General features: G+C 36.3%; 1 protein-coding gene across 5 annotated transcripts in view; it reads right to left on the reverse strand.

Moving 5' to 3' along the window:
* The window catches only part of SRBD1 (S1 RNA binding domain 1), a 385,358-nt gene that overhangs the window by 334,677 nt on the left and 30,216 nt on the right, over window positions 1-20,465 (reverse strand). For all 5 annotated transcript variants that reach the window (XM_053200547.1, XM_053200548.1, XM_027072539.2 and 2 more), the window contains exons 8-11: window positions 16,383-16,479; window positions 14,963-15,098; window positions 6,913-7,016; window positions 2,113-2,220 (exon numbers count right to left, since the gene is read on the reverse strand). In XM_053200547.1, the coding sequence (XP_053056522.1) occupies window positions 2,113-2,220; window positions 6,913-7,016; window positions 14,963-15,098; window positions 16,383-16,479 (445 nt within the window). The remainder of the gene's footprint in view (window positions 1-2,112; window positions 2,221-6,912; window positions 7,017-14,962; window positions 15,099-16,382; window positions 16,480-20,465) is intronic.

Raw genomic sequence — 20,465 nt, forward strand, 5'->3', positions numbered from 1 at the left:
AACCACAGAGAATAAGAGGAGGCGAAATTCAAGGTATGATAAAGGATGGATGGGAGAATAGACAGCACTTGGTAACTGACAATGTAGGATTGATGAAAGAGATAGGTGTGAAAAATGACACATGGATGAATCATCTTGACATTTGCAGAAATAAGAAATCCAAAGTAGACTGCCTTATATATATATATATACATTCAGTTCAGTTGACTATATATAGTCAACTGAACTGAATGTATATGTTCATGATTATCTCTAGGTAGTGAAATTTTGTGAGCTTTTTTCTTTATGTTTTACTAATTCTTTCAATTTTTCTACATTAGGACAAATTTCTTTTTAATTAGAGAATCAAGTTAATTTTCTTTAAAGAAAAATCAATTGGGAGTTTTCTCCCTCAATTGCTGTTCAGGTAATTACAAGTATTTCTATCAAGAGACACATCTGCAGACAATGTCTGCAAACCAACTTACAGACTAAAATAAGATACATATTTTTTTTAACCACAGCCATTTTAGAAAAAGAGAAGAAAAGTGGTCTTGCTTGCCCACTGCTAATATAAGTCAAAGAAGGGTTATACATTAACACACCCACACCCAAATGGCTTACATTAAATCTCAGTGAAATCATTCCATAGGCAGTGAAGCTACTCAAATCAAATGTATGCAAAAATGTCAAAAGCACTACTGGACATTTCATGCAATATGAAAAAACAAGATAAAGAAAAAATATATAAAAGGAAATAAAATTTTGAATAAAGTAATTTTCTCTTTTTCCTTCATTATAAACAAAATCCCTTATTTTAAAATTTTATGCCCTAGCACTCAAAAGCAAGAGATGGTACCTCACACAGACTTGAAATGAAATAGGATTCAAACCGAAACAATATTAAGGGACAACTGAGCTATGAAGGATGAATCAAGAAAATGCATGACTTTGATAAAAAGAAGCTGGTTAAAAAGCTGTGTGTCTTTTTCAATAGTACCTCCTCAAACCCCGCTCTTTAATGTTTGTTTATTTTTGAGACAATGTGAGAGACAGAGTGCAAGCAGCAGAGGAGCAGACAGAGGGAGACACAGAATCTGAGGCGGGCTCCAGGCTCCGAGCTGTCAGCCCAGAGCCCGATGCGGGGCTCGAACTCACAAACCATGAGATCATGACCTGAGCCGAAGTCGGACGCTTAACCAACTGAGCCACTCAGGCGCCCCTCCTCAAACCCTGCTCATAACACCTCCAAAGTCAATGGCCAAGTCCAGTAAAAGAAAAACAGCCAAACATTATAAAGGTTGCTATCAATTCTAGTGAGCTTGAAGAGATGGCTAGAAATCTACTCTCAAGTAATCCTTGCTGAAACCCATAAAAGAGAATGAAGAAAAGTCTAAAGCACATAGGAAGGAATATAGAAAGGAATGGCGGGTTTGAAGACTGACTACAAAGGCAAGAGAGAAGCAGGAAAGAGGGTTTTGCCTCCCATAACTTCTTTCCGTCTCCTCCCCGACAAAAACTCACAATCTGCACCTTAGCTCTTCCGCAGTTCTTTGTAACTCTTAGTCCTTCTGCTAGTCCACTTAGATGGTCACTTTAATCATCTCCTCTAATATTCACTCATCATTGCTGATAATAGTCACCCAAATAACTCCCAGCTGGGAGTTTAAAACGTATATATTAGCCTTCTCTCTTCATAGTAAGAAATGCATCATGTGCTCCATGGATTTCCTTATGGTGTCTTTGGTTCTCTTATCTCCAAAATCCGCTTCCAACTAAATTCTTCATTAACTTCTTGGTTTATTATTCCCAAGTCAAATCTCTCATCAATAAAACCATTTGCCTGTCTTGGCTGTCGAAGTGCAAAACTGGTATTGTAAGACTGGAAGGGGTATACATTAAGTGGTCAAGATTTGAAAAGTATGTTGTAACTAAGAGTTACATTTTGTGATCTATGCATGTGACTGCCTCCACAGATTGAAATCGAGACTTAACTATAATTACTTTGTGATTCTGACTCAGTTCTTTGGACTGGTTAGTGGATCAACAAATATTTACTTCATGCTTTAATGGTAATGTATGTATTACCATACATAATAATAAATGGTATATAAAATTAAATAAGATGCATACCTGAACTCTCTACAGAGGAGAGGATAAATAAGGCGTTTAAAAGAATCATCCAGTGAACTGTGTAAGATCTTCATTAACTCCGGCCTTGCAAAGCCACGTGGTCTCCACCTGCAAAAAAGAAAAGCCTACACTAAAACTGATGTAACAATAACAAGACCATGAAAGGGCTCCTGAAGAGGGGAGAGGAAGTGGAACAGAAGAGGGGGAAACTTTATCGAAGCCAAAGTAACATAATCTGTGAGGAAAGACTGTGATGTCTGGAAATTATTACTATGACATCTGGAGTTCTTATTTTTAAAAACCTGGTAACCACATCCATACATAAAACTTAAAGGAGGAAAAAACTTTCTTATTCTGGGAAGAGTCTCCCGAAGCATTATTAATAATGGTGAAAATATTAAGATATAAAAAAGTCACCAGAAAAAAAAAAAGTCACCAGAAAATAACTAATGCACTGCTGTGAACTGAATTATGTCCCCTAAAATGAATATATTGAAGTTCTAACCCCCAGTGAGATGTTATTTGGAGATAGGGCCTTTGGGAGATAATTAGGTTTAAATACAGTAGTGAGAGTAAGGGCCCTCATGATGGCATTAGTGCCTTGAAAGAAAAGATATCAGAGAGCCTGCCCTCTCTCCATCCCTCTCTCTCCCAGTCAGGTGAGGACACAGTGAGAAGGCAGCAGTCTACAAGCCGAGAAGAGGGTTCTCACCAGAAACCAAATCAGCCTGCACCTTGACTTTACAGTGTCCGGAACTGGGAGAAAATAAATTTCTGTTCTTTAAGCCACCTAGTCTATGGTATTTTGTTATGGCATCAAAGCTAAGACAAACATGTATCCTCTTTGCCCCATTTCTTTATCTCTTCCTGAGAGAGCAGACTGAGCAAAGGACAAACTCTGTTTTAACTCTTGCCTCTTGCCATTCCTGAGTAGAACTCACTCTACTCCTCAGGCTGTAGTGCTCTACCATGCAGTGTATCTGCACACAGGCTGATGGATATAAATGTCAGAGAATCAAATGTTAGTGGACACTGGATAGAGAACAATAAGAGAAAAGCATAAGCTAAAAAGGACAGATTCAGCCTTACCCCTTCTGTGGTTCCATCCATCTAGAGTATCTCTGCCCTTGCCCTTCAATGACTCTTAAATATAAACCACTAATAAATATTTACTTTATAAATAATAATAAAATAAACCATTAATATACCTTAGGGACACTGTCATCTCCCTTACTTATCTCAGGTAGGAAATTAACTAAACTTCAGTGAATAAACATTCAAGAATCAATTATATAGTATACCAAAGATTTCATAATAACTAATTGAATCCCTTCCATAGAAGATTATTATCTGAGTAGCATATAGTTTTGTTTTTTAATTTAAATGAAAGTGCTTTCAGGACATACATCTTTCCACACAAATCTCTGTAACTCTCTACTGTCACCTTTATCTGAGGGCATGAGGGGTAGGGAGGAGTAGGATATGAATTGGATACACATAATTAATATTAAAATTAATATTATTATTACTGTTATTATTAATTTGGAGAGCCCAATGTCAAGAAAGATGTCCCAGAAGAAGCATCTGAGATGGGTTTTGAAAAAATTAACTGTGCTTTATCAAACAAGACCCAGAAAGAAAAGCATACTGGTAAGAAACCATAGCATATGAAAAAGCACAGAGGCATGAAAGTACATGATGAGTCTAAGTGACTACAAGTAGATTAGTACTGCTAGAGCATAACTGCCAGGAGCAGGTGTGGGGGTAGAGGGGGCTAGAAAACATGGCAGAGCTCAGATCACTAAGCGTCTTACACATCATGCTATGGAGCTTGGCAAGTTAGGAGAGAACACAGTCCTGGGTCATGAGACAATAAGACAGGAAGACAGTCCTTAGAGGCAGGAAGGCCCTAAAGGAGAGATTTTTTTAGATGTATGTACCTGATATCTGCTAGGGGTCATTCCCTTTAAGGCCAAACCAAGGTTTCCCCATTGCTAGTAGGAAGAAACCAGGAATCCTTAACATTGCATATCTGATCCTTCTGGAAGCCTCAACAGTCTTCCTTAAACCTTATCTCTTGCCCCCACATCTACTCTGGTTTCCTTCCAAATAATTCCCTATACTGAGCCAGAGTGATCTTAAAATGCAAACTGATCATTATGATAATCCTCTGTTTAAACCTTTTATTGGCTTTCCATTACCCTTAAGATAAAGAAGAATAAAATCCTTCCCTGTCTAGAAAGCTAGGTATGATCGATCCGGCCCATGCCTACAAGTCAACTGTCATTCCATGTTGCTTTTTGTTCCTCTCCTTCTGTGTCTGACCTACATATGCATGCAACCCAGACTCCATTAGGGTTCCCTGTTACAGACTCATGAAACACTGCAGTTCTCCTTTATGACCTCAGCATACCCTTAACCACTTGTCAGGATCTTCTCCATGAAACTATATTGTCACCAAGGACAAACAGCGTATTTATCTGTAGCATAAGGCTACAGGTGGATCCCCAGCATCTAGCATATAACCTGAATGGATGAATACATGAGAGAGGTGGAAGGTGAAAGAAGAAGGGGCATAGAGAATAAACAAAACAGAAGAGGATGAAGAAGGAAAGATTTGAGTAAGCATCTCCAGCCATTCAAATGTGTTTTAAAAAAAAGAAAACAATTCCCTGAGAATGTTTCTTTGGTTCCCAGAGAAATAATTTAGCTAGCTCTTGTTTTGGGTCTTTACTTCCCATAGAAGTGTTTCTTCAATTATCTATATACAGAGAAGCTTCTAGAATGTAACTGAAACATATCACTATACCATAGTAAAGTATTATAGTATAGGTTAAATAATATTACCAATTATTCAATTGAGGAAGAATTGAATAAAATAAAATATAGATGAACCAAGAAAAACCATTTAAATCACTGTAAGGAAACCACTCCTTAACATCTACTCAGTATGAAGATAATAGGCTAAAACCATAACTAATACTTCCTTATTAGGAAGTTGTCCCCCTATTTATAAAAGATATTTCTAAAAAGGAAATATGCACAATAATCCCACTACTTTGTAATAAAAGATACCACTGAAGGCTACACAATTAAATGGACTATCATTTACTTCTCTCAAATATGTGAAAAAGGTATTACTTATCATTTAGATGATAATGAAACTGAGAAAGAAATAACATGCTCATAGTCACAAGGGTAAGAAGTAATATAACTGGAATTCAAACTCAGATATATTTGCTTCTTAGAATTTTGGGTTTCTTTGTTTTGTTTTTAAATGTTTACTTATTTACATTTGAGAGAGAGAGAGAGCCGAGCGGGAGAGGGGCAGAGAAAGAGGGATAGAGAGAATCCCAATCTGCACCATCAGCACAGACCCCGATGCAGGGCTCAATCCCACGAACCATGAGACTGTGACCTGAGCCAAAATCAGGAGTCAGATGCTTAACAATTGAGCCACCCAGGGGCCTCAAGATTTTGTTCTTTCTATGCAACTATCTCAGAGTTTCATCATATTTTAAATTAAAACTATCTAATTTCTTCACACTACTGTTTAAATCTATGATTTCTTTTAGGTATTTACTTCCTTTTTATTTTTAATGAAATTTATTTGTTTACAAAGAAAATAAACATTCACTAAAAAAACACCTACAAAATCCACAGGAGAGTATACAACAGAAAATTAAAATCTCACACCAGAGCTATGGAATAGATCATTTGTATTTTTCCAAAAAATGTTCTTACACACAGACATTTTTTGCCATTAATGAAACCATACTATAAATACTAATTATAAGCTGTCTTTTTAACCCAGTAAGACATGTTTGTATCTCAAGTTCAGCTCTATCTCAGCTCATCTTCAACTTTTCAAGATGGCTGCACAGAATTCCATGTATGGCTATAACATAATTAGCTTACACAATTTACTTACTGAGTAACATTGAGATAGACATTTCACTTCATGAGTCCTTGGTTAGCATTATTTGGTCATTAAGCAAGTTAATCCTTCATGGAACTGGTTTTTGGCAAAGCGGCTTCCAATGAATTGATGAAAGTACTATGTTGGATGAGAAAGCTAATTTCTAAAGTACACAGTACTGGTTCCTCTCAAAGAAAAATTCATCCGACTCTTCAAATAGCTTTCCCAGCAATCTCCCTAACTTAAGGTTACACAGTACTACATATCCTAACTGCCAGGCAATCTTCTTGACCTTTGTATCAGTTTTCTCACTCGCAAAATGGCAGCTACAAATCTGCTCTACCAACGAACCAGATTGTTATAAGGATCAAATACACTCTGAAAAGGGAAAACTAAAAGTTAGAAGTTCTATACAAACATATGGTGCAATTTTAAAAGGTTCTGTTAACAAATGAAAAAAGATAATAAAAAGTTACATAAGCTTAGAGATTTCTCTGAAATTTCCAATAAATTTAATGTTAACTGCAATCATCTTTACTGTGCAAAATATTTTAGGTAAACTGCATATATAGCTTTAGAGATTTATATTATAATATCTGACAAATTATAGTTTTGCTTCAATTATCCTTAATGATCAAAACATTTCAGATCTGTCATATACAGCATGTTTTTGTTAATTTAGCTTTTCATAAGAGAAAACACTCTTATTATAAGATTCCAACAGTACAAAAAAGTACTAAGTAAAAATCCCTCTCCCTAGAGATAAGTAATATGAATAATTTATTTAAATACTCAATACAACCTGTTTCCTATTTAAACATACACAACATTTATATTTATTTTAGAAAAGAAAGAAATTCTTTAAAAATCTATAAACAGACCTGTTTTGGATGCACCACCTACAGAATTCATTCTTCACGCCATCAGAAATGTTGACCTTAACAGTCAGTATCTTCAAATTTTCCCCACGGTTAATTGCCAGGATCTGAATGCAAACATATATGGCAAAGACTGATGATCCACAAAATATATAAATGGTCAATTTAATCAGTCAACATTTGTGAAATAAAAGAGCAGTTATCCAGTCTAGAGCTATATGAATTTTTCATTCATTTATTTACCAAAATGTATTTAAAAATAATCACTTCTTTATATTAAAAAAAAATTATTTTAATAAAATACTGGTAAAAGCCTATGACATTCACAGAAAGAGACTTTGGTGATCTAAGAATCTCATTTCAGATTTGATTAACTGAAAATTTTTGATCATCTGGAGTTAAAAAATATATTTTTCACATTTGTGAAAATTTATGGCTGAGATTTACAAACATGCAAATTCCCATGTGGAATAGTAACTACTAACTGTCACCATTTATTTAGCATTTACTAATTGTCAAGTCCATCTAAGCACTTTAAATACTTACCTCATTTAATTTTCAAAGCCACCAGTGAGGTATGTATTTTCTTCATTTTACATAATAATTTTTCTAAGACTACTCTGTCCCAAATAACAAAGATTACAAATGAAGGAAAAATGTAAATTCAGTTCAAGCTATCTCTTAATGAATATATTAAAAGAGTAATTGTCTCAAAATATATTAAAAATACTCCTTTAAAGAAGAGCGAACAGGGGCACCTGGGTGGCTCAGTAGGTTGAGCATCCAACTTCGGCTCAGGTCATGATCTCATGGTTCGTGAGTTCAAGCCCCATATCAGGCTCTGTGCTGACAGCTCAGAGCCTGGAGCCTGTTTCAGACTCTGTGTCTCCCTCTCTCTCTGCCCCTCCCTGCTCATGCTGTCTCTCTCTCTCTCAAAAATAAACATTAAAAAATTAAAAAAAAAAATAAAGAAGAGCAAACAAACCTAAAGCAAGTAGAAGAAAGGAAATAATATAGAGGGAAAATAAAAAGAGAACAGAAAAATAATAGAAAATAATGCTAGCAAAACCAAAAGTTGGTTCTCTGAAAATGTCACAAAATTAACAAATCTTTTATTAGACCAAGAAAAAAGGGAGGAAGCATTCCAATTACCAAAATCAAAAAAAGAGGGGCCATTACTATTGAAATTAGAGAAATAAAAAAGATCATAACAGAATACTATGAACAACTGCATGTCAAATTACACCACATAAATAAAATGAAAAAAATTCTTAAAAAGACAGACTGCCAAACAGTAAAATAAAAACAGAAAATCCAAAAAAATCTAAATTAAGTAAAGAAGACTGAATTAGTAATTTAAAATTTTCCCACAAGAAAATGTCCAGGCCCAAATAGCTTCACCATAGAATTCTACCAAACATTTAAAGAATTAATACCAATTCTTCACAAACCCTTCCAAAATATACCATAGAAAACTTCCCAACTCTATTTACCCTGATACCCAAACCAGACAAGAACATTGCAAGAAAAAAATTAAGATCATTATCTCTTATGAATATAGACATGAAAATACTCAATAAAAAAGTAGTAAACCAAATTCATAAATATATAAAAAGGATTACACACCAGGATCAAAAGGGATTTATTCCAGGAATGCAAAGTTGCTTTAACACCCAAAAATCAACTAGCGTAATACATGATACCCATAAAATAAAAAACAAAAATCACACAATTATCTTCTTACATAATATATGCAGAAAGAATATCTGACAAAATTCCAGCTTTGTTCATGATAAAAACACTCTACAAATTAGAAATAGAAGGCAACTTCTTCAATGCTATAAAAATCACATACAGAAACTCCACAGATAACATCATATTTAATGGTGAAAGACTGGATGCCTTCCCTCTAAGATTACAAGGGTCTACTCTTGCCACTTCTATTTTCAACATTGTACTGGAGGTTCTAGCCAGAGTAATTAGGCAAGAAAAAGAAAAAGAAGACACCTAAATTGAAAAGAAAGAAATATATCTATTTGCAGATAATATGATCTTATATATGGAAAACCCTAAGGGATTCACCATAAAGCTATCAGAACTAAAAAAAGGAGTTCAGCAGGATTTCAGGATAATCACTTTCTACACACTAGCAGTAAGCATTCTGAAAGTATTTTTTTTTAATTCCATTTACCATAGCAACAAAAGGAATAAAATACTTAGGAGTAAATTTAACAAAGGACATGCAAAACGTAAACTCTGAGAACTACAAAACATTGTTAAAAGAAATTGAAGAAATGGAAAAACATCCCATGTTCATGAACCAGAGGCTTAATATTGCTAAGATGGCAATACTCCCCAAATTGATTTACAGATTCAATGCACACCTATCAAATTCCAGCTAGCTTCTCTCCAGAAACTGACAAACTAATTCTACAATTCATATAGAAGTTCAAGCAACCCAGAGTCAATCTTGAAAAAGAAGAACAAAATTGGAGGACTCCCACCTTCTGATTTCAAAACTTATTACAAAGCTAACAGTAATCACAACTGTGTGGTACAGGCATAAGGATAGATACATAGCTTAGTAGAATAAAATTAAAAGAGTTTAGAAATAAATGCATATGCCCAGAATTAACTGATTTTCAACAAGGATGCCAAGACAGTTCATTGGGGAAAATACAGTCTTTTCAACAAGTGACGCCCAGACAACTGGATAGCTACGTTCAAAAGAATGAAGCTACAGGGGTACGGTATTTGACTGCAAAAAAAATGAAGCTGGTTGCCTTCCTCACATCATACACAAAAATTGTTCAAAACTGACCTTAGACCTTAACATAAGAACTAAATCTATAAAACTCTTAGAAGAAAATGTAAGAGAAAATCCTTGTGACCATGAATTAGGTAAGGTTTTAGATATAATACTACATGAACAATCACTAAAGGAAAAAAGTAAACAGACTGGACTTCAATAACATTATACCTCAAAGGATACAATTAAGAAAGTGAAAAGAGGGGCGCCTGAGTGGCCAGTCAGTTAAGCATCCAACTTCAGCTCAGGTCATGATCTCGCGGTTCATGGGCTAGGGCCCCACGTGGGGCTCTGTGCTGACACTCAGAGCCTGGAGCCTATTTCGGATTCTGTGTCTCCCTCTCCCTGCCCCTCCCCACTCATGCTGTCTCTCTCAAAAATAAATAAACATTAAAAAAATTAAAAATAAAAAAGAAAGTGAAAAGAGAACACATAACATGGAAGAAAAGTTTTGCAAATCAGTTATCACATAAAAGAGTTAGATCTAGAACATATAAATAATACTTACAACAAGAGCAAAGACCATGTCACCTCTACACTCCAAGTAGGAACTGATATAAAATAAGTGTTCAAGAAAAATTTGTAGGATAATCTCCATGTTACCTTACACCAAAAAAACACCTTTTCACATCTGTATCATCATAAGTTACAAAAATTAACAGCTGTTATGATGAGAAATATCCCACAAAAAGTAATGTACTCTAATCTTTTCATTATCCTCTCTTTTAACAGTAAAATGCAGATGGAAGAAAAAACTCAATTTTAAAAATGTTTATAGTGAGCACTTCCAAGTTTGGAAAAACTGGCAATCTCTTGATTCCAAATCTCCCCCTCATCTTCCTATAAGACCTTAATAAAGAGGGACACTTGACTGGCTCAGTCAGTTAAATACCCAACTCTTGATTTTAGCTCAGGTCATCATCTCACCGTGGTGAGATAGAGCCCTGCATCAGGTTCTGCTTGGAATTCTCTCTCTCCCTCTCTCCTTCTCTCCCTGATCCTACCCCACTCACATGTAATCACTCTCTCTCAAAATAAATACATAACCATTTAAAAATAAAATAAGGAGTGCCTGGGTGGCTCAGTCAGTTAAGCATCCAGCTTCACTCAGGTCATGATCTTGTGGTTTGTGAGTTTGAGTCCCATGTCAGGCTCTGTGCTGACAGCTCAGAGCCTGGAACCTGCTTTGGATTCTGTGTCTCCCTCTCTCTCTGTCCTTCCCCTGCTCACGCTCTGTCACTCTCTCTCTCTCTGTCTCAAAGATAAATAAAAATTAAAAATAAATAAATAAAATAAAATAAAACCTTAATAAAGAAAATAAAATAACATAGGACCTACATCTATGGCATTTCTAGGAACCAGAACTAGATTGCCATCTGATTTCTCTAAAACAACATACAAAGCAAGACAACAGCGGAGCAACATATTTAAGAAAGTTAAGGGAAGAAAGTGAAAACAAAAAATATACTGATCCAAGCTGTCCATGTATCAAGCCCATAGGAAACAATTGTGAATGTGTTAGAACTCAGAAAATACTGTTCATATATACCATCCTTGAAAAATACAGAAGAGTAGTGGTCAGTAAACTATGGTCCATGGAACAAATCCAGATGAACACCTGTTTTCATAAATAGAATTTCATTAAAACACAACCATGCTCACTCGTTTGTGTATTATCTATGACCGTTTTCATGCTGCAATGACAGCTGTGTAATTGCCGGAAAACCCACCTGGCTCAGAAAATCTAAAACATTTATTCTCTGGTCCTCTACAGAAAAACTTTGCCAACTCTCTATTTGACTAGAGAATAAGCTTCACCCAAAAGAGGACTGGAAAGTTTTGGCAAAAGGACTAAGGCCAGGCATTTCATATAACTGTAGGGCTAAGATTAAAATGGAATCAATATCCATTAAGAAAATACAGGTTGCGGGGAGAGTGGGTGGCTCAGTTGGTTGAGTGTCTGACTTCGGCTCAGGTCATGATCTCGCAGTTTGTGAGCTCAAACCCTACATCAGGCTCCCTGCATCAGTGCAGAGTCTGTCTCAGATCCTCTGTCTCCCTCTCTCTCTCTCTGTCCCTCCTCTCTTGCTCAACAATAAATAAACATTAAAAAATTTTTAAAAAAGAAAGAAAATACAGGTTGCAATCCTGATACCAATGTAGACTTTAAGCTAAAAACCATTAAATGTAGTAAAGAAGAACACTTTATAATGTTAAAGCCACATTCTGGTTTTGGAATAGAGCAAGGGGACTACATATCACACTTTAAAGATGCTGTTACATAAGACATCACTAATATGGTAGAGTAGGGAACTCCAAAAGTCCATCCTACTACAATAGTAATAAGCTGGCAAAAACTGTCAGAGTCAACTTTTTCAGAACTCTGGACCCTAGTAAAAAGCTTATAACAACTAGAGGAACACTTAAAGAAACAAGAAGCCACAGAATCTTGGTAAAAGAGCACTTTGAACTTACCATTTGCTCTCCTCCACTCTGTAGATGAGCAGCGGCCATGAAGATAACAGCCTCATTCCTAGGGCAGGTTGCTAGGGCCAGAGGGAGCGACATGGATCATATTCTCAAAAATTTGTGATCTTGTGTTTTGACCTGTTTGATGGCTCCCTGAAGGACAGACTCAAGGGCTGGCCTTTGTTTTGCCTCAGAGCTTCCCCAGGACAGAAGCCATTTCCTGAGTGGCATTTGTTAGAAGTATTTAAAGGCAAATAATTGTGCCACAGTGTTGAGGGGTGAGGGCTAACAGTAGATGTAGGGATTACAGTCAGGGCAACTAACAAACGTCAAAAAAACCTCAATGAAAAAGAGGCTTGAAAATTAGATACTAAAGGGGAAAGAGTCTTTGTAAAGTTCCTGCATAGATTAGAGAATCCGGGAGTCTGTGTGCATGCTTGGGACAAGACACACACTCTGAAAAGACCTTAAGCTTTCACCTTTGACGGACCTTTGGGCTCCATGCAAACAGGAAGTGAAAGCTAAGGCAGAGGTGTAAACAGCCTTTCTAGGCCAATGTTGAAGGACAACCCACACACAGCCAATCTGCAAGAACTGGGGAGAGTTTGTTTTTTGTTTTGGCTCCAGGCATTAAGAAAACCTCTGTCAAATAACTAGCTGTCCACAAAGCTAATGGAAGAAATGTCAGTGGTCACACATGACAAAGATGAATACAGATGTTTCAAAAATAATTCAGAAGGCACTAAACAACAACAAAAAAAAATCAACAAACCTCCCCACCAAAGGTAGCAGCAACATATACCAAGGATGGGGGTGGGGGGAAGATCTGATTTTCAGTGTTGGCAATGTATAACACTCAGAATGTCAAGTTTTTAACATAAAACCACAAGGCATACAAAGAAACAGTAAAGTATGACCCATTTACAGGGTAAAAAAAAGAAACTGACAGAAACTATCCTTGAAGAAGCTCAGACATTAGTCTTAATTAGACCACTGTTTTAAATATGCTCCAAGCTCAAGGAAATCATGGACAGAGACCTAAAGGGAATTAAGAGAAGGCAGTCTCAACAAAAACAGAATATAAATAGAGTTGAGAATTATAAGAAGAAACCAAATAGAAATTCTGAGCCAAGAACTACAATGACTGAAATGAAAAATTTACTAAAAGGGTTCAATAGTTAATTTGAGCAAGCGGAAGCAGAATTTCATCAGCAAACTTGAAGATAGGTCAATTGTGATTTATGAAGTTTGAGAAGAAAAATAAACAAATAAACAGAGTCTGAGAGACCTATGGGACACCATCAAGTATACCAACATACATATAACAGGAGACCCAGGAGAGAAGAGAGAGGCAGAAAGAATATTTGAAGAAATAATGGCCCCAAATTTCCCAGTTTTGATAAAAAAACATCAACACACCCAAGAATCATAATAAATCCCAAGAGGGATAAACTCAAAGAGATCCACAGTGAGACACATTATAATCAAACTGTCCAAACCTAAAGCCAGAGAATCCTCAAAGAAGTAAGAGAAGTAATTCATTATGTGTTAAGGATTCAATAAGATCAACAGCTGATTCTTCATCAAAACCATGGAAGCCACGAGACGGTGGGATGATAAATTCAAACTGCTGAAAAAAAAATGTCAACCACGAATTCTATATCCTGAAAAAGTTCTGGAAATTGGCTGTACAACAATGTGAATATACTTAACAATACTGAACTGTACATTTAAAAACAGGATGGTAAATGGGGTGCCTGGGTGGTTGAGTCGGTTGAGCTTTCGACTTTGGCTCAGGTCATGATCTCACGGTCCGTGAGTTCGAGCCCTACATCTCGCTCTGTGCTGACAGCTCGGAGCCTGGAGCCTGCTTCGAATACTGTGTCTCCCTCTCTCTCTGACCCTCCCCCGTTCATGCTCTGTCTCTGTCTCAAAAATAAATAAACATTAAAAAAAAAAAGTTACAAAAAAAAAAAACCAGGATGGTAAGATTATAAGTTAAACACATATGTTACATGTATTTTATCACAATTAAAAATATATTTTAAAAAAGAAAGAGAAATTAAGACCTTACAGATGAACAAAAACTGAAGGAGTCTGTCACTAATAGACCAGCCCTACATTTAATTGTTACAGGAATTACTTTAGGCAGAAATGAAAAGACACTGGACAATAACTCAAAAGTATGCAAAGAAATAAAGAACACTGGTAAAAGTAGCTACATAGGTAAAAAACAGTAATTAAAATTTCAGTTTGTAAATAATCTTTTTTTCCCCTATGTGACATAAAAGCCACTTTATACACTGTAGAGACAACCTATGACTACAATTAGGAAAAAAATCAGTAAACTGAAAAATGAAATTAAAACACTGAGATAAAACAACTATGTTTATACAACTAAGTGAGATCTCTCACACTTTATTCTAAATCAGAATACCTCTAATTTGTATGTCATATGAAAAAGATCCAGAATTGAGCTCAAATCCAAGCACACTGAGAAGCAAAGTCTAATACAAAAGATCACCAGCCAGAAAGTCAAAATATCTGAAGTAGTGTATTGTCAGCCTACTAATAATTCTCAATGTTAGCAACTTTTCTGGGTCTTGAGTTACCCCATTTTGAAATGGGAAGGATATGACAATATTATAAGAATTTATATGAAAAAAAAATGGTTGCCTTAAAAACTTTAATTCCTTAAAAACCAAAGTAGGAGGCAAATTCAAAGTATCATCATTATTATTACTATCAGCATGGATAAGCAGTTTCCTTATTTACCTGATGATGTTGGATGTTTCTTATGTTGCATGAAAAATTCTGGTAGAGCAGAAACTTATCAACGTCTTTCTCATTTACTTTTTTTGAGGACACCTTCGCCAGAGATGACTGTATGCAAATATACCTATTTTGGCACCTGTTCAGATAAATATGCACAAAACAAGCAGTTACAAATATATTTTATTAATGTAAAATTAACAAAAAAAAGTTAAGGCATAGTTATTACTATGCCTTAGTAAAGAAACACCTTTTATGGAAATAACGTTAGCAAAAACTTAAGCCATTACCAAATGAAAAATTTTTAAATGATGCCCAACTATAAAAATGTACTGACCCATCAAAAGAGGACTCTGCCCATTCATGCTAGCATAGGTCCTCCAGAGCTATGTCTATATCAATCCTCCTATAAAATGCCTACGTCAGTTCAGATACCATCTGGTATCTACAGATACCAGATCGGTAATTCTAGTCTAGATATCTTTCCTAACCACTGAGTGAAGCAGTCAGAGCCCAGTAAAAGCTAGAAAGAAGGGAAACAAGAGATGTGGTGGGACAGCTTCCAATGACAGGCCAAATTCAGCAGTGTAATTACTTACAAAAACACAATTAAAATCCGGGCAGTTCTCCTTCTCTGACTCATTCCTACTAGGGCCACTGAGGAAATAGGAAAGTTCTCTCCCTTGGATTAACAAAAACCCTGACAAGCGATGGTAGTCACGGGTTCATCTCCCCCTTCCTCTCCTCTGCACACCTCACTCAGCCAGCGATGTGGAGAAAGAGTAAGAGCATAAAGGTTTTTGCTGGAAAACCCTGTCTTGCCTGCTGATAGACAGCTGAAAAATATATTAAAACAGGGTTTTGAGATATCTTTCTTTAATGAGGCATAAAATCCAAAGGCCCAAGTAGGGCTTAGGTCATGAGGTTTTAATCTCTTATAAATTGGGACTGTGATACCATGGATAAGCTGCTCTCTCCATCAGCTGAAATTCATTTTGAGGTCAACACTTTTATCTTCACCTGATATTAAAGTTAAATGATATTATATAATACATGTATAGTACACACATCACATATGTTCACAAAGCATGCCACCCGCTCTAAATGAACATGGATCTCTCTAGCACACGCTGTGTAACCACGCAATAGTTTTTAAACTGTTCCTCACAGCCCTCCATTGAGGAGTTTCAGTGTAAGGAGGATGAGCAGGCAGAGTTCCAGGCGCCCTGCCTAGAATTCAATTAAAGCAACTTTACTTTTATCTGTTTTATGTATTAGGGCTCTGCTGCTTGAACAAAGAGTTCTGCTACCAAAAAACAGTCCAAAAATAAAGTTTTTAATGAACACTGGTGTTAGCACTAACCATATGACCCTTACCAGCATGAGTCCACAAAGCAGAGAACTCTATAAAAGAGTTACTCACAATTTCCGAATGAAGTCAAGCGTGTCTTTGTCTTTAGCAATCATGTCTGCTAAAATATGCTGCACTCCCGTTTCAATATCCTGGAGTGCTGAAAGTCCTTTAAGAAATGGGTAAGAGGGAAAACAAAAGCAAGAACTACAGATTGGTTTTTTTTTTTTTAATCTATAATTAAATCACAATAAATTTATTCCAGTCAAAATAAACCCTTAAACGGAAAAACTTAAGACAGAAAAGTATCATAGCACTGACCAGTTTACCTCTGAAAAAAAAGTGACAAGTCTCCAAAGCAAGAATACAGGACCTTTACATACCATATAACCTAATGGTGAAAAATGCAACTCTAGAACCATCTGCCTGGTCTAATCCTAGTTCACTACTTACCAAATGTCTGACTTTGGGCAAGTAACTTGACCTCTCTGTGCCTCAGTTTCCTATAAAAATGCAAAAATAATAGTACCTACTTCACAAAGTATTTACAGAGGTTAAATGTATTATGGGAAATATGTATTAACAGAGTCATAACCTAAGATATACTACCTCATACCACTTAGAAAAATTATCCTTTACAAATAGTAATTTTATTAATATTCCTATTTTGACTTCTGAGGCGTTTACTCACGTTTTTAAAAAAATTTTTTTTTCAATGTTTATTTATTTTTGGGACAGAGAGAGACAGAGCATGAACGGGGGAGGGACAGAGAGAGAGGGAGACACAGAATCGGAAACAGGCTCCAGGCTCTGAGCCATCAGCCCAGAGCCCGACGCGGGGCTCGAACTCAGGGACCGCGAGATCGTGACCTGGCTGAAGTCGGACGCCTAACCGACTGCGCCACTCAGGCGCCCCCGTTTACTCACATTTTTAATGACCCACTTGAATTTCTCAAATCTCAGGAGCACAAAACAAGAGCTATTCGCGATTGTTCATCTATTTCATAGTTGAACTGTCTACCAATGGTGCGTTATGTTCTTTCTAAGTGCTTCCGGTTTGCTAATTTATAGCAGTGACTCTTGAACATTATAGCCCCTGTGATATCAACTTCTATATACATTGAGAGAAATCATCTGCATTGCCTTCTTCCGTTTCTTCTATCTTAATTGTTCTATCTCCATTAAAGCTTCTTATTTTTTTTGCATTAAAGCTTGAGTTACACAAGCACTAAGTATCATTAGGTTTTTCTGAGAGCATAATTTTAATGAGTAATAGGTACAAAAGACGAAGAGAACAGGAGGACAGACTTATGGAGTCATTAATAAAGAGAAATGCGTTGTTGAGTTTTGTTATAACTAACCTTGAGTAACTACATTTATTTTAAAGCAATTTAACGATTAAAATTAATACAAATTCTGTTTACATTTTAAGAGAATTTCCCCATGAGGGGATTTTCAGGAGTGAATTACCTTTGAGAAGTAGAAGGCTGTTTATGTAAAGGACCTAGAAGAACTGTGACATACAGTAAGCAGTCAATAAATGTCTGTTCTTGGTGAACTATCTCCCTAGATCAGTCTTCATCTTAGAAAACCAGTCACTATGCACTAACTCCTGGAGTCCCAAACCACCTCACAGCATCATTACACAAAGTTTAATGAGAATACCAGGGTGATAAGTGAAAAGTGAAGATGGAACCCATCTCCAATAACAACCATCGATGAGAGAGAACAGAAAGAGGAAGTTACAGATTTTGCTATTATAACAAAAGACCTCTGAAAACCCCCATCGTTTTGGGTGAACACAATTTGTAAAGTTTTTACAATTAATAAATCTTATATAATTAAAATTATGCTAGAGCTATAGAGCAATGTTTTTATAGTCTAAGGACCCCAGAATACAATCACACTAGGTACTTGTTACAAACACAGATTCCTAGGCTTTGGGACTTTTGTGTTACAGAGCATCCCAGATAATTCTGATACTCATTCAAGTTTAAGGAAAAAAAAAAAAAAAAAACCAACACTGCTGGGGAGGTGCCTTGAACTCTTAGAGCAGTGGTTCTTAGTGGGAGGTAGAAATTATCAATCACTGGACTCATCCAAATTACATAAGCCCTCTCAAGAGAAAAGACTGGAAAAGAGTCTTGTGTGTTTGAAAAAGCACCTTCTTCCATCAGAAAGACTTGGTCATTGGGGCTTAATACAGCCAAGAATAATGTAAGTCCACAAAGGTTAGCACCTCAATGAAAGCAGGAGAAAATAAGGACTACAGGAGCCAAAAATCTTATTTCCTTTCTTGTAGTGAAAGCTTTCCAGCCACAGATTCTTCAAAGCTCCACAAATGTAACAAAAACTGAAGGACCAACATTTCTTTCACTTTATCTGCACTAAGGCTACCTCTTCTGTACAATAGAGCAATCAGCTACTTCTCTTCGTAAACAAAACAGGGATATTCTGGAAATTCTAGGATGTATTCCATTTGTGGCATCTATATGTTTCTGATTCAGATCAAATTCTTGTTGGTCTGTGGCAAGAAGTGTCTTCTACTTCACACTGAAATATCTGGTTTCTCAGACATTTCTTTGAGAAATGATGGGAATGATGAAAATACTTCTTTAGAGAAACAATAAGATCTGAGGGTGATCATGAGTCTGTAGATAACCTAAAAGAGCAAAGAAAAGAACACTCCAAGCGAACTTTAAAAACCAGTACCTAGACTGTTTGGAGTTAATTATAATTCTTTGACATTTATGATAAGAGTGAAAGAAAAAGGGAATAAAGCAAACAGGAAGTCCAATACATGTGCTAATGCTACATTAGCTGCAATAAGCCTTGACCGATCCGCATTATCAGAAGTATCACCAAGTGTCATCACCATGTAGTCCATCAGCATCACTACATATAGCCACTCAGAGATACAGTTATCAAACCTATCCAGTAGGAATTTAGTATATGAGTGAACTAAGGAAAACTTCGTACCAAAGGAGGTGAAAGGAAAAGAAATCGACCATAAGAGAAAAATAAGAACAGACAACAAAACTTTATGCATCTGATATTCCGAAAACTCCAACATTTGATTCTAAGAAAACCTACTATCACTGGCCAAGAAAGTTCCCACCGTGGCTGACCTTCATGCTTGTCTATACAGTCTCAGCTACTATTAAAACATTAAATTGCAATCATTTGAAAATCTAACTAAAAAACACACGTTAAAAAAGTAAACAGGGGGGCGCCCGGGTAGCTCAGTCGGTTAAGCGTCCGACTTCGGCTCAGGTCGTGATCTCATGGTCCGTGAGTTCGAGCCGCGTGTCGGGCTCTGTGCTGACATCTCAGAGCCTGGAGCCTGCTTCAGATTCTGTGTCTCCCTCTCTCTCTGCCCCTCCCCCACTCATGCTCTGTCTCTCTCTCTCAGAAATAAATAAACATTAAAAAATTAAAAAAAAAATTAAACAAACTTCACTTTTACTCATTTCAACCCATCTCTAAACACAAATAATACTAATTTGCTTTTTCTTTTAATTATTGCCTTTTTTGAAACAGAGATTAAGATAAGTGTATTTGTATGTGAACAGACATATGGAGTTTTACAGACACTCATCCTTAATTTTTTAATAACAAACTCACACTGCTGAACTGTTTAAAAGGAACACAGGTTACAGTATGCTAGGATTCTCTACAGTGTAGTAGTACATACTGTGGAATTTCTTATCAGAGACTGCCCCCTATAGACACTTAAGTCTCCCAGCCTAAAGAATCAACAGAAGGCCAAAGAAACTAGAATGAGTGCAGGAATTAGGAGAGCACCAATCTCCCCATCCCATCCTGTCAGAGCACTCCCCCAAAAAAGCCGTGCTTACTCAAAGCTCTCACTCTAGGGTTTATTTTGTCAATAAAACCAATGTATCCTGACATGCATCAGTTGTCACTTTCCTTGGGTTTTTCTTAGAATTCTCTCTCTTACCCTCTTCCCATCTCATTCTCTCTTGTGCACACACACACAAAAGGAGAGGAAGATACACTTCAGAAAAAAGAAACTTTACACCTGGAGAGTAGAAGTGTGGAAGCAGGCCTTCACTTTATAACTCATGTATGTCAGAATCATTGAAATTCTTTTTAAAGAATACATACAACTTTTGTAATTAAATAATTTTTTAG

The sequence above is a fragment of the Acinonyx jubatus genome, chromosome A3 (assembly GCF_027475565.1).
Source record: "Acinonyx jubatus isolate Ajub_Pintada_27869175 chromosome A3, VMU_Ajub_asm_v1.0, whole genome shotgun sequence".
NCBI lineage: Eukaryota > Metazoa > Chordata > Mammalia > Carnivora > Felidae > Acinonyx > Acinonyx jubatus.